At 35.0% G+C, this 14659-nt stretch overlaps 1 protein-coding gene across 1 annotated transcript; it reads left to right on the top strand.

Annotated features, from left to right (window-relative positions):
• The first annotated feature begins 744 nt into the window (after positions 1-744).
• LOC121418488 (ras-related protein Rab-4B) lies at positions 745-13097 on the top strand. The gene is made up of 7 exons (XM_041612395.1): positions 745-850; positions 3823-3903; positions 4670-4784; positions 5365-5427; positions 6614-6768; positions 8735-8830; positions 10228-13097. Exons 1-7 carry the CDS (start codon positions 835-837, stop codon positions 10332-10334), a joined length of 633 nt encoding a protein of 210 aa, XP_041468329.1. The 5' UTR covers positions 745-834; the 3' UTR covers positions 10335-13097.
• The last annotated feature ends 1562 nt before the right edge of the window (positions 13098-14659 follow it).

Here is a 14659-nt window from a genome sequence, read left to right as displayed (position 1 = left end):
TTGTGTTTTGTAATTATATTCAGAGAACATAATCATATCTAATTCTGATTTAATTGTGTTAATGATTTTGTGTTATTCATTATTTTGACATGTTGAGGAAGAAAACAAAATATTGTTAAAAAGTGATTGTGGGGGTAATGTAATCTAGATGGAGCGCAACTTTTAATGGGCACAGTGCCTCCACATTTTAAAGCTGACCCCCCCCCCCCCGCCCATTGTCAACATACGAACTCATTTTCAGGGAGGGGGTAGCAGAGATTAATCTGATATTTTAAGTGGATCCCCGGAGTGGATCTTAACAGACACTTAACACTATATTGTATCAGCAAGAAAATAGGTTGCATTCTCGTGGGGGGGGGGGTCATAAAATTTGGAATCACTTTTTCAAATATCTAACTTCTGAAAAATGCCCTCTTTCTTATGCCTGATAAAATCAAGGAATGTTGAAAAGAGACACTGTATTGACATTTATATTGGCTAACGTGAACGAGCACTACCAGCTGATTTCGCAACACGAAGTGTTCTAACGATTTAATACTCTAATACAAGAGTAATAATCTACAATCATAATATGCAATTTTGTCATCATTTAATTATAATTAGTATAAATAAAAAAAATTAAGTCAGAATTATATATTCAAATTAAGAATTTTGGATCAATGAATTCTGATTGTATTTTTTTTAAGTAAAAAATATTTACGATCTGTGACTCTATATTGTGAGGTGGAGAAATTTGCGAGTGCAAAATATAGCAGCTAGCTAGGATCAATTGACACACAGCACAGCGGTGATTATCTGCCCGAGAGAATAACATTGACTGAACTGTCTTTTAAAATGTCAGAATCATACGGTAAGTGTCTCTTTATTTATTAACATACGACCATTATCTATTTGAAATATGTTTGGTGAATATAATCCTAGTTAATGGTCGTAAAATTGCAAAATAATTGAGAGTCGTGTCGGCCTTCTGCTGTTTCTTGATCCTGCGACAGTCTTCTGCACTGGCACAGGCTGCAGAGAGTTGTGCGGGCGTGTGTGAATGATGACTGTGCTGTACAAGTAAACAGTGAGTCTAAACTTCGCGTGTGTGACTTCGCGGACGGTCATTATCTAAAAAAAAACTAGCCAATATCCTTAAAATCTGACATCGTCAACGTGTAAAGCGACCTAAAATTATTCTTTGGGATAAGTTGTTTGTGATGAGTTCTATTCATGAAAATATTTAGGCCTATATTGACAAATGTCTCAGCAAATTTTATGTCATGTTTGTCACTTCTACTTCTAGTGTATTGTTATTGATTCCATTTTTAAACAAAAGTTCATTAAAAAACCAAGAAAAATATTATGAAAAGACGGGGAAAACTTGCCACGATGTTTACGTCGCCATCTTGTTTTCTTTGTTTTTCGCCAAATCTACATCGTGCTGCTCGAGATATGCGTCAACAAATAATTATTTTCAAAAAATTCCTTTTTTATTTGTAAATGATTAGGCCTAGCCTATGTACAAATAGTAAAAATTTTGGCCAAATCGTGGTTTCAGGAACCACTCGTCGATTTGTACTTGTGCTATTGTGTACAAAGTGAATGGAGGTGGAAATAGGAACCGTGCGTTTTACTGAATAAACGCTGCTGTATGAAGTGAACGGTGGTTCCCAATTTCACGATCCCGGGGGGGGGGGGGGGGCACTCGACCATAAAAGTGGTAGGGGTGTGCCGCGGGCGAGACAAAAAAGGGGCCTTGGAGCGGGCTTATTGTAAAAAGGAGGGTCCTCGGAACGGGCTTCGGAACTACAATCTTGTGAAAATGGGGGTCCTTGGAACGGATCGCCAGCGTGTGAGTATGTGCGTATGCACCCCTATGGAACGGGTATGCGTTCATGATGCAGCTAGCGCGGCCTCCGCCGGGTGCGCTCGCCCAGAGACGATGGTCGGACAGCGCTCGGCGGGCGCTTTTCACCACAATTGCAGCAGATCAATGCGACCAGAACGGCGTAACGAAAAATATGCGAAGCTTTGGAGCGGATTTCTTTCTTCTTTTTTCTCGATAAGAACAAAATGCTACATGGAGCAGCTTTCTTTTTTTTTTTTCTCAATAAGACAAAAATGCTATGCCTTGGAACGGAAATTTGGGTGTAAAAATGGGGGTCCCCTCCGCGGCACATACCCACTATGCATTATATACTGAGTGCCCCCCCCCCCCCCGGATCACGATAATGCCAAAATTGTTATACATGTAATATATAGTATATTACTAATATTAATCATTTTACAACTAAAATGTGAATAATTTGTGTATACATGTAATTGTGTTACAAACAGAGCCTCATAACTTGGTTCATTGTAGATACATCATTGCGAAGTCTCATAGCATTAAAGAGTATAAACAAAATTCCAATGCTTTACAATGGCCCGTATTTTGAACTCAAGATTTAACTTGAATTCTGGTCTAAAGTTGTGGTTTGACTATAAGCCAAATAGCTGATGATCAACTTTTCTCAAATGATCTTTGTGATTTTTCATTAGGATGAGCACTAACATTTTCAAATGAAGATGTTGCGTAAGTTTTCCTGGCAAAGCATTCAAATTCTAAGAATGAAGGGCACTGTATAGAGCAGGTGACTAGAGTACATTAGGGGTAAAGTTTTTTTTAAATCTGTTTGTTTTGTTGTCTGGTCCTGGAACATTTTTACTATAGTTTGGGCTACTGTCAAATACCAGTGATTAAGAAGACTTTGTTACTCTTCAGCTTGGATGTGATGAAAAGAATATTTTAAAAGGAATATACCTGAATAATCATCAAATCACAAATGCCTACATGTATGTCAGTGAATTTGAAAACCAACTTCATGGTTTATCTCAAATGGCCTTTTACTGCTTGTGCACATTTTACAACAGCTTATTGAAAGCCAATTGTAAAACAATTCTCCAACAGTTCAGGTTTGATTTAAATCAGCTTTTTGTTATTCAGATCATTCATAAATGTCTGGGCATTGATCCGTTTTCTTTGCCATTTTAGCATGATGAAAGAATATAGTGATTATAAGAAAAAATACAATTTTCACAAAATTAGGTCAGATTGGGCTTTTCATAATTTTAAGTAACTTATAGATAGACCATGGTCTAAATGAGATTGGACTTAGGAATACAGGCCAATAAGTTGACCTTCGAATTGCTTCACGATGACGTATGTATGCTCGTGTCTGTTAGTTCTTTATGCGAATTAACATTCTCGGGGGAAAAGCAATATCTCCTTGTGCTTGTGCACATGTGCGTGCACTTACACTTGGTTTCTCGCTGGACCTTTCCATATGCAATGCACCCAGTCTCAGAGACCATTGGCGGTGGAAGCCAAAAAATTTAGGGGGGGGGGCCCAACTGAAATTTTGGGATGGACATGGAAAAAATTTGACAAGCCCCCCCCCCAAAAAAAAGGTTATCAACCTATCGCGAAAATTTTTGACAAGCGGTCATCAACCTAAATTTTAGGGGGGACTGCCCCCCCCCCCCTCACCTCAAATTTAGACGGGGACAGGTTCCCTTGCTTCCGCCGCCTATGCCAGAGAAATGGAAATATTAAGGATAAATTCACTTATGCTTCTTACAAAAAATATATGCATTGGAAGTAAACAAAAAGACTAAAAGAAATCTTTGGAATACTAAAAATGCTTGTCAACAAGTAGGAAACTATCATGCACCATCTCTTTAGTACATGTACTTCACTATTCTTATAAACAAGATTTATTGTTTTCTGTATTGCCAGATTGTTGAGTTAATTTTCTGACAAAATTTGTATTTTCTTCTGAAAAAAATCAATTTTTTCAGACTTTCTGTTCAAGTTCCTGGTCATCGGGAGTGCAGGAACAGGGAAATCATGCATTCTTCACCAATTCATTGAAAGCAAATGTAAGTACGAAATAAATCTTCTTTACTTTGTTGGTTTGATGATTTCTTACCAAATGCCAGTTATACATGTAGCTCATATCAAGTTGATTTTGTGACTTTAAATCATTAATTGATATTTTGACATGGTTATAGTGTAAAAGTAGATGAAGGTTAATAATAATATAGGATATTGCGCACATATCCACCTTGTTAGGTGCTCAAGGCGCTCCTATATTACTTGGCTAAGCTAGGCGTTCATAGCACACACAGCTTTTTAAGGAATTACTTCCTACCGGTAACCATTTACCTCACCTGGGTTGAGTGCAGCACACTGTGGATCAGTTTCTTGCTGAAGGAAATTATGCCATGGCTGGGATTCAAACCCACGACCCTCTGTTTCAAAGTCCGAAGACTAATCCACTGGGTCACAACGCTCCACGTTGAGTTATAGCTCATATCAAGTTGATTTTGTGACTTTGAATCATTTTAATTGATATTTTGACATGGTTATATTGTAAAAGTAGATGCAGGTTATGTTTCTTGATTGTTGATTTGATACAGGAACTTGTTTGATAAATCCCTGGTATTAATATTTGTTGGAAAAATGAAAGGATTTTAGGAAAATAATGTGATTTGAAAAAAATGCCAAGTCCAAGTGCAAATCTGCAAGATGTTCTTGTTTCATGACCCTTGACCTAAATTTTACACCTTTGTTCAAGAAAATCAAAACGATATTATGAATTGGCACTATTTACACTTATAAATTGTATTTTTTGTTATATTTCAGTTAAACAAGACTCAAATCACACAATAGGAGTTGAATTTGGCTCAAAGATCATCAATGCTGGAGGAAAATCAGTCAAGTTACAAATCTGGGACACAGCAGGTCAAGAAAGATTTAGGTATAATGAAAAAAAATCATGAATTCTATTTTTTGCTTTAAATTGATTTCAGTAGTGCTGGAGATGGTAACAGAAGTTCTTATACAGAAGCGAATGTTGATAATTTGATATACCCTGAAGTAATTTTGCTAAACTTGTAATTAATTATTATTGGGAATGAAGTATGTACACAAACATGTATGCAGGGCAGGCAAATTACTGAATGTTGTGAGCTAATGTAAAGTATTTAAAATGTTAGATCATGATCTGCCATAGATGATATAAGTTAGAAAGATTTAGGTGGATAATTGAATGCAGTGGAAAAATTCTGAATTGCAAAACAATGATTATCTATGAGTAATACACAAATAGATCTTTTAGTGGTAGAAAAATCTGGGAAAAAAATGTTGAAGACGGACATATATGGACTGTGCATTGTTTAAATAAGCTTTCCAATATGCATCTATTGGTGGAGTAGGGTTGCTAATACTGTATGAATGGAAGTGAGAAATAGCAAACAAAGTGGAAGTACAACGAATAGCACAATTTTATTTTTTGTTTATTTTAATTTTTTTTATTTGTTTTATCCTAACATTATCAGGTCAGTAACAAGGAGTTACTACAGAGGTGCAGCTGGGGCTTTACTTGTCTATGACATCACAAGGTAAAGTGGTAAAACAAGAGAAATATCAAAGCTAATAAACGCCCCTTTAAACGCTCATTGACACAAAATAGAACTAGATTACCGTATGTTTCATATAAATACAGGACAGAATGGTGATAGTTGCGATATGGACATTCTGATATTAGAGCTGTGACCCTAAAGTTCATAGTGGGTTTAATATGAGCCTCAGTCACTAATACCCTATAATCCAGTTTGAGTTACGCTTATCCAGCAATGTGGGTATTCATTACACTAAAATGTGAAAGAATATGTACATGTACATGTTACTTGCATAATTATGATGAATGGAAGGAATTAGATTTAGCAGTATATTCAATTTAGCAATATCTTCTTACGATATCATTAAGACTTCATAATATTTGGTCTTATTTTGTCTTATTACCATTTAGCCTGTTTAGCAGTTTGTTTAAATTCCATTTACATGTAGACTACAACTATTCTGTCTGATACCGTCTTGATCTAACATCACAGTCTACAATGTACATGTATATGGCTAGAGAATTGTTTATGAATTACATTTTCACTTGGCAAAGTAAGTGGCAAAGGAGTTGGAAATCTGACCATCTTGGCATTAGATGGTTTGGGTATGAGGCCAAGTGAGGTGTAGACCAAACAGCAATTAACCTAAAAGATAGTAAATCAAATGGTTTTTATCCGGGATTAGACTTAGAAGTAGACCAACTACAGTACTTGTAAATCATATGGAATTATAAAGAAATAAAAATCAACATAAATGGTTTATTCACTCTAGAACATGAGGATTTATAGATCGTTTTAGTAGTAGCTCTAAGGTGTATTTATTAGTTCATTCTGGAAAATTTAACTCTGTATGATAGAAGAGAAAATGGTCTTTTTGATGTGTTTAAAAGAGAGATAGCAGGAAAAATTGTATTAACTGAAAAGATGCAAAAAGTAGACAGTAGTCTACCAAGAAGACTATTTCACTACACTTGAATTCATCTGGTATAATGATCCCTAGAGGATGCTGCCTTGATTTGTATATTTTGTATTGCTGAATTTTAGTTAAGGAAAAAAAATGGAATTATGGATATAATTCAGGTCCATGGTAGTAGTACTGGTATTTAAGTTCAGTAAGTCAACACATATCAATCCCGCACTCCTGGAATTTCACTTACATTCTTTCATTGCTTTCATCTCAACACAGTCGGGAGACATATAATGCTCTGACAAAATGGCTGACAGATGCAAGGACGTTGGCCAGTCCTAACATTGTCATCATCCTCTGTGGCAATAAGAAAGACTTGGATGCAGATAGGGAGGTGACGTTCCTAGAGGCCAGTAGATTTGCACAAGAAAACGGTAAGAGGTACCCCTTTGGTTCACTCAATAAACACATATTTTGGTAAAATGTAGGTGAAATGTGTAATATGCAGCAACATTTTGAAAATATAGAGATGAGACATGGTTAATTTAAAATTTTTCTATTGAAATAGACTGCAGTAAATGATATTTACATTAACATTTTTATTATTTTTATTTTTTATTTTTTTTCCAAACCAAAATTAACCTTAGCATTAAGTAGGGATAACATGATTTCCATGTACATGTACATTCTGCTGTGTGGGTATGATGTCTCTCGGTCATTGTATATACATGTGCAATAACACAATATTCATGATGATTTTATTTCATAAAAGAAAATATTTCAAAGTTCACTGTAACTTTTTTTTTAAAACAGTGCAAACTATTATCTCATTTGGTTTAAAAAACTTGAGCCTGTGTGTGATTTTTTTCTCACCTGCGAAGCAAAGTGAGACTATAGGCGCCGCTTTTCCGACGGCGGCGGCGGCGTCAACATCAAATCTTAACCTGAGGTTAAGTTTTTGAAGTGACGTCATAACTTAGAAAGTATATGGACCTAGTTAATAAAACTTGGCCATAAGGTTAATCAAGTATTACTGAACATCCTGCATGAGTTTCACGTCACATGACCAAGGTCAAAGGTCATTTAGGGTCAATGAACTTAGACCATGTTGGAGGAATCAACATCGAAATCTTAACCTGAGGTTAAGTTTTTGAAATGTCATCATAACTTAAAAAATATATGGACCTAGTTCATGAAACTTGGACATAAGGTTAATCAAGTATCACTAAACATCCTGCATGAGTTTCACGTCACATGACCAAGGTCAAAGGTCATTTAGGGTCAATGAACTTTGGCCGAATCGGGGGTATCTGTTGAATTACCATTATAACTTTGAAAGTTTATTGGTCTAGTTCATTAAACTTGGACATTAGAGTAATCAAGTATCACTGAACATCCTGTGCGCATTTCAGGTCACATGACCAAGGTCAAAGGTCAATGAACTTTGGCCGAATTGGGTGTATCTGTTGAATTACCATCATAACTTTGAAAGTTGATGGATCTGATTCATGAAACTTGTACATAAGAGTAATCAAGTATCACTGAACATCCTGTTCGAGTTTCAGGTCACATGATCAAGGTCAAAGGTCATGTAAGGTCAATGAACTTTGGCCATGTTGAATAACCATCATAACTTTGAAAGTTTATGGATCTGATTCATGAAACTTGGACATAATAGTAATCAAGCATAACTGAACATTTTGTGCAAGTTTAAGGTCTCATGATTAAGGTCAAAGGTCATTTAGGGTCAATGAACTTTGGCCGAATCGGGGGTATCTGTTGAATTACCATTATAACTTTGAAAGTTTATTGGTCTAGTTCATTAAACTTCGACATTAGAGTAATCAAGTATCACTGAACATCCTGTGCGCATTTCAGGTCACATGACCAAGGTCAAAGGTCAATGAACTTTGGCCGAATTGGGTGTATCTGTTGAATTACCATCATAACTTTGAAAGTTTATGGATCTGATTCATGAAACTTGTACATAAGAGTAATCAAGTATCACTGAACATCCTGTTCGAGTTTCAGGTCACATGATCAAGGTCAAAGGTCATGTAAGGTCAATGAACTTTGGCCATGTTGAATAACCATCATATCTCTGTAAGTTTATTGGTCTAGTTCATAAAAAGTGGACATAAGAGTAACCATGTATCACTGAACATCTTGTGTGAGTTAGAGTAGTATTCAAAGTCAGCACTGCTGCTATATTGAACCGCGTGATGCAGGTGAGACGGCCAGAGGCATTCCACTTGTTCAGTTAATATATGGCTTATTGAGGTTCAATTTACATGCAGCTCTCGGGCTCTTACATAATTATTTTGTATTATATTTGTGATTTCAAACCATTCTTTCAATTTGAAATATCCAGTTCATTGATCTGTTTCATGTCTGTTTCAGAGATGATGTTCTTGGAAACAAGTGCGTTGACAGGAGAGAATGTAGAAGAAGCTTTCTTAAAATGTGCCAGATCAATACTTAACAAGATTGAATTAGGTAAGTATTGATTACATAGGCCTGTCTACATGTAGTTTTCAATGAATCTGCAAGTTTGATATTGAGAGAAGGTTGGGATGATTTCTTAATTCAAACAAAGTATGCATAGGTTTTTCATTCATGAGGTCCCTTTATCTGTTAAAGTGCTACTCCAGGGGGGTGTTTCATCAATATTTTTGTCCGACAAGTTGTGGATTCTGATTGGTTGAGAAGCACTGTTACTATAGTAACTGTCGGATAAAGCAGGACTTGTCGGATAAAACGTCTGACAAGTCCTTTCATGAAACGCTCTCCAGGGGAGTGTTTCATCAACATTTTCATCCGACAAGTTGTCAGATCTGACATCTTTCTCTGATGTTGATTGGCTGAGAGGTACTGTTACTATGGTAACTGTCGGATAAAATGGGACTTGTCGGATAAAATGTCCGACAAGTCCTTTCATGAAACGCCCCCCAGGCCGAAAATAATATTTCTTTGAACAGATTATTATACAAACAAAACACTGAAAGCTTGATTAAAATCAGACAAGGAATAACAAAGTTATGATATTTTGAAAATTTGCATCATTTCGATGATACAGTTCCATGCATGAGCAATTGATAATGTCATATCCCCACTTGTTCTTTTGTATTTTATTATATGAAATCATATTTATTCAGATTTTTGCCACCGAAAATGAAAAATATTGGATTGACAACTGATTTAATGTGTAAGATATTTATTGCTACAACTTATTTTGTTACAAGGGAGACATTCTGTGCACTCATGTATGAAAATATGAAATAGTTATGATTTCATGTAGTAACATAAGAAAAAGAAAAGTGGGGACATGACATCATCAGTCCGTCTAATGAATATTCATGACAAGGTGCTTATAAATGTTTACACAAAATATTGCTAAACTTTGAAGTTCAATAACTTTGTTGTATGTTATCAGATTTTGATGAAATTCTCAGCATTTTTCTTAGTGATTTTTACTCTTTATTTATTTAGATATATATTTTTTCAGCCTGGAGTACCCCTTTTAAGCACTTAATGATATAGAGGCAGCGGACATGGACCAATTGATTTCTCCAAGAGAGTTAGCACAAACAAGTGTAGTCCAAATCTGTGCAGACAACTTCATGATGTGTAAAATGATACATGATATCACTTTATAATCCTTAAAGTCATTGTCTGCACAACTTTGAACAAGTATTCAAGATGAAAACTAAACGTATAATGAACAGTTATTTGCATAAGAGAGGGGATATGCCCCAACATGTCTTGACACACAAAAAATGGTGCTTTGTCTTTCCATAAAGAATGAGTTTTTACATCCCATATGCTATGTTTTTTCTTGGTTTAATTCTATCAAGGCTAAAGGAGCATGTTTTACGTTTTCTTATTTTTTCCAGGTGAGTTAGATCCTGAAAGGATGGGATCGGGTATCCAATACGGTGATTCCACACTCAGGAAAGTCACCAGACCGCCGGTCAGGAGTACGCAACAATGCTCATGCTGAGGAATCCAACCTGTCATTATCGTCATCATTCGCTTCATCCCAGACCCATCAGCCGTGTGAATCATGTACGCCCCTTGATGCCGACTGGTCCATATCTGACAGGTCCACATTTGACCACTTCATTTCTGACCGGTCCATACCTGACCGGTTCATACCTCTTGACATCCTTTCCTTCCTGCTGAAGTTTGCATTTTCAGATCAAGCACCCGGTACAGAGTATATCGTGAAAGTCATTATTATTATTTTTTTTTGCTGTATTTGATAAACCAATCAAAATGTGGTTATAAGCTGCTGTCGAAAGCTATTGAAATTGTGACATTTGAATGTCTGAAAGCAAATTTGCTATTTTCCAGTAATATTCAAGGAAAAAATATTGCATTGATATTCAATTAAAAACATCTCAGTGTTTCAGTTACATATATGCAATGCATGTTCACCATATGAATAACCACTGCAAGCAGAGTAGGAGGTATATTTTATTGATGAAAGAGTCTTATTGCACAAAATTTCTGTTGATTAATGCATCCTGTATTTTTAGATATGAATCTACTCAGATATTTTTTGCAAGTTCTTGGAAACTGACTTATTATTTTTGTTTTATTTGTTTATTTATTTTTTTTAGTAATACATTTTTTTTTTGGGGGGGGGCAGGAGAGGGGTGGGGGAATAGAAATTATAGCATATTATGTGTAGTTGAAATGGTACAAATACAGGTCAGAAATGTTTTGCCAGATTATCGTCTGAACTTTGACTTACATGTACAATCTTTTTGCAATAACTTATGTATATATACATCACAATAACAGGAGCTTACTTATAGTCTAAGTGTGTTGGATTAATGAGGAATTGGTCTCAGTGGATAATACTGTTATGCTTTATGATAATTACTCTTTTCATGGAAGAGAAAAAGTCTCAATTAATCCTTCATGTACAGTATGTACTCTGTTAATAATTGAAACAAAGATCCAAGATGTGATCTTTGATAATGACCATAGGGAGACTATCGAAACTGCATTGTTGATGGTACAAAATGACATGACATTGTTTTTGTTGGTTTTAATATTTTCACATATCTTTCCCCTTCATGTGTGGCCATGCATAAGTTCTTATAATACACATTATATCTTGCCTGTAAATAAATGTTGAAGAAAAGTACTCTTACTGAAAGTTTTGACAATACAAGCATGACATCACATTGTTTTTTATTTTCTTAACATTAATTTATTGTGATAGATAGTTAGATATGATCTAAAGATCCCACACTACATGGAGTTGAACTGATGAAAACTGTCAAATAGCCTGGTTTACAATATGTTAGCTCTATCAATGTTCGTCATTGGTGAGAATAGTTTTATCATGAATTATTCTGTATGAATTCAATAAATTAGGAAGGCAATTTTAGAAAAGTTGGTGCCAACTTATGAGGCAACCATTCCTGTAATGCTTGTTTTATTTTTAATGAACACTGCTTATATTGTATGCTTTTAAAGTGTATTCCTAGTATTCCAAGATCCTACATTTTCATTATCGTACCAAATATATCTTTGAATCCAGATAGAGGCTTTATCACAAATTATAGTTATTTTATAGCAAAATTGCAGATAATGGATTAACTTATGATTATTGTAAATACTACTATCAGATCATGTAGATTTATATATGCATGTCACATAACAAGCATATATCTTTAATTGTGGTAATATGATTATTCTCTGTATGATATAATTTGTGCGCCTTTATGCCTGTTTTCATGTCATGTACAAATAATCGGTATCATCTAGGAAATTTTATTTCACAAAGTAATTAATGAATATCGTTCATGTCTAGTTCAATTATGACATTTTTTTCATCCTCTACATGTATTTCATGAAATAGTTGTATATCAATTGGATATTGAAGTGTTTTTCTTTTAATATCAATTCATTAATGTACTACCGGTAATTTTGTGCATTTACTTTACTACTGTACTACAAAAGACCTCTGAAATTGGGTTGTCATTACACTTGATACAAAATTTAATTTTGAATGAACAAACATGGGAATATAGTCCACATATATTTGAAATGTTTAAACCCTTAAACTTGATAAGAATGTTAAAATGCACGAGGGCGATTCCATAAAATATATACGTCCAACTCTCTTTATGTGGGACCTTCATGAAATTGTCTCTGATTTCTTGTTCTTTTGACAGTCTGTAACATTCTCAAAGGACCATTACTTGGTCAGTTAATAAAGTGAAATAAGACTTGAGAAAAATTTGGGGGGGGCAGACATACTAAAAGGTTGATCATTTTATGGAATTGCTCATGAGATCCTATTATATACAAGATTTACACGTACTTTTTTTCCAGACTATGTTCAATGAAAATTGCCAGTGTAAGTCCATGTATCAGTGCAAAGTTCTTCTATTTCCTATAATTCATCTCACACTCTATTAACCTCTGGTGAATCTGGATGTTATGTAAGATTGCCCATTACAATAATAATAGGCATATACTATGTAGTGCCATCCATCTAGATATGATATATTCCAAGGCGCGTTGTTATTAGTTCTGGCTCGAATTGCCACTTTCAGCACTCGGTGCATTCAAGGAATTAATCTTGCTAGGTACCAATTCACCTCACCTGGGTTGAGTGCACCACAACGTGGGTACATTTCTTGCTATATGGATGAATTTTTTGCTGAAGGAAGCATGCCGTGGTTGGGATTCAAACACATGACCCTCTGATCGACATACAGGAGTCAGAATGACTAGACCATGACACACCCACTATAAATGTGTACCTGACTAACAAGATGGAGTCACCTGCAGATTATTGAATATATATCTTTTGCTATCCAATTTTGCAATTGTGTCAATCAGTGTAAAGTTGTATTCATGTGGAATATTTTATTATATTTTTGTTTTATGGCTAACTTTATCTAGTCCATATATGTATTTTCACCTAAAACCCTGAAGAGTATAAATATCTGTGAAATATCTGAATAACAGCAAGGAGTATGGACATATTGATGTAGGTTTAGGTTTGTTGAACTTGAAATAGGGTGGTAAATAAGTACTATTCATATGCACATGTAGGTAGATAAAACCTACATGTAGATGCTCCTTTATGGTTCAAAAGTTCTTGTCTACTATTGTGTTTGTCTCGAGCGAGTTTACTGACACCTGTATTAGTGATGGCACCTAAAGTTTGAAAATGGGTGAGTACCTGCCCAGTTTTTAGGTTGAAAAGTCACTGAACTTCAGCAAAAGCACTGCAGTGTGAGTTAGCATCAACATATTCTTAAAATTGTTATGTCACTTGAGGGCACAAATTTAGTTAGAAATATATGTCAAAAGGTCAGTTACATCATTGAAAGCCACATAATGCATATACCAATTGATATTTTATACCTTTAAGCAAGACAGTGTCCGGCTTTTGGTTTAATTTATTGTATTTATCAACAGTAATGGATCAATCACAGTCTATAACCCATGCATCCTCTCAGGTCTCAAAGGCACAGTCGCTAACTGAACTTGTATTGACTAATATTGTTTTCTAATTTTACTAGTGTACCTAGATGTTTTAATGACCTTGACAGTACTGGGGCCTGTTTCATAAAACTTGTTATAACAACAAATCTGCAATAACAGTTAAAAGCTACTGAAATCCTTCAATCTGATTGGCTGATAGTAAACTTCTTATACAGTGCGTATCAAAAAAAAGTTTACACTTAGAAAAAATCCTGTAAAATTATATATTTGTAATATCCTGACAATTTTTCAACATTTTAGCATTGGTACAGATCCATTTAAGCAAATGACGATATAACTGTCGAAAAATATTTCCGCTTGAGTGAGCACCACTTACTTTTGAAAAGTTGGTGAAAAATGATTTGCGCAGAACTTTGAAATAGTTATGCGAATAAAATAGACCTTAATCATGAAGAACACGTGGAAATTAGCAAGTAAAATTGATATGAAGATATCTTTTACCTTTTTAAACTTGTTTCCTTGCCCAAAACACTTCGAAGAGTGCATTGCGCCCCATCCCACTCCCCCACACACCGAGTCCATCGTGACGATATTTGCTTTACACTGAGCTGTGATTTACATGAAATGGCTTAGGCTTGATTTTCATTTTGTTAATCATTGCCAAGCTTGGAAAAAGTGTGGAGAAACAAGTATTAAATGAAAATGAAATGTAAACCAACTTTAAATGATAAAAACTTAGTGAAAAATGCTGGAGATGTCTGATATAAACTTTTGTTCAGATTCAGTTATGTCCTCAGATCCAGCTGGCACAAAAAGGGTAAAGGTTGTGCTTACTAAGTGTTGAAATTT

Source organism: Lytechinus variegatus, chromosome 7, assembly GCF_018143015.1.
Source record: "Lytechinus variegatus isolate NC3 chromosome 7, Lvar_3.0, whole genome shotgun sequence".
NCBI classification, from domain to species: domain Eukaryota; kingdom Metazoa; phylum Echinodermata; class Echinoidea; order Temnopleuroida; family Toxopneustidae; genus Lytechinus; species Lytechinus variegatus.
The sequence above is the reverse complement of the archived record's forward strand: the minus strand, read 5'-3'. Positions and strand labels throughout refer to the sequence as shown.

Bases quoted from the DNA above. Each gene is read 5' to 3' on its own strand.
- LOC121418488 (XM_041612395.1), top strand. The intron at 5,428-6,613 runs GTAAAGTGGTAA...ATCTCAACACAG, and splicing joins CTTGTCTATGACATCACAAG to TCGGGAGACATATAATGCTC. The intron at 8,831-10,227 runs GTAAGTATTGAT...TATTTTTTCCAG, and splicing joins ACTTAACAAGATTGAATTAG to GTGAGTTAGATCCTGAAAGG.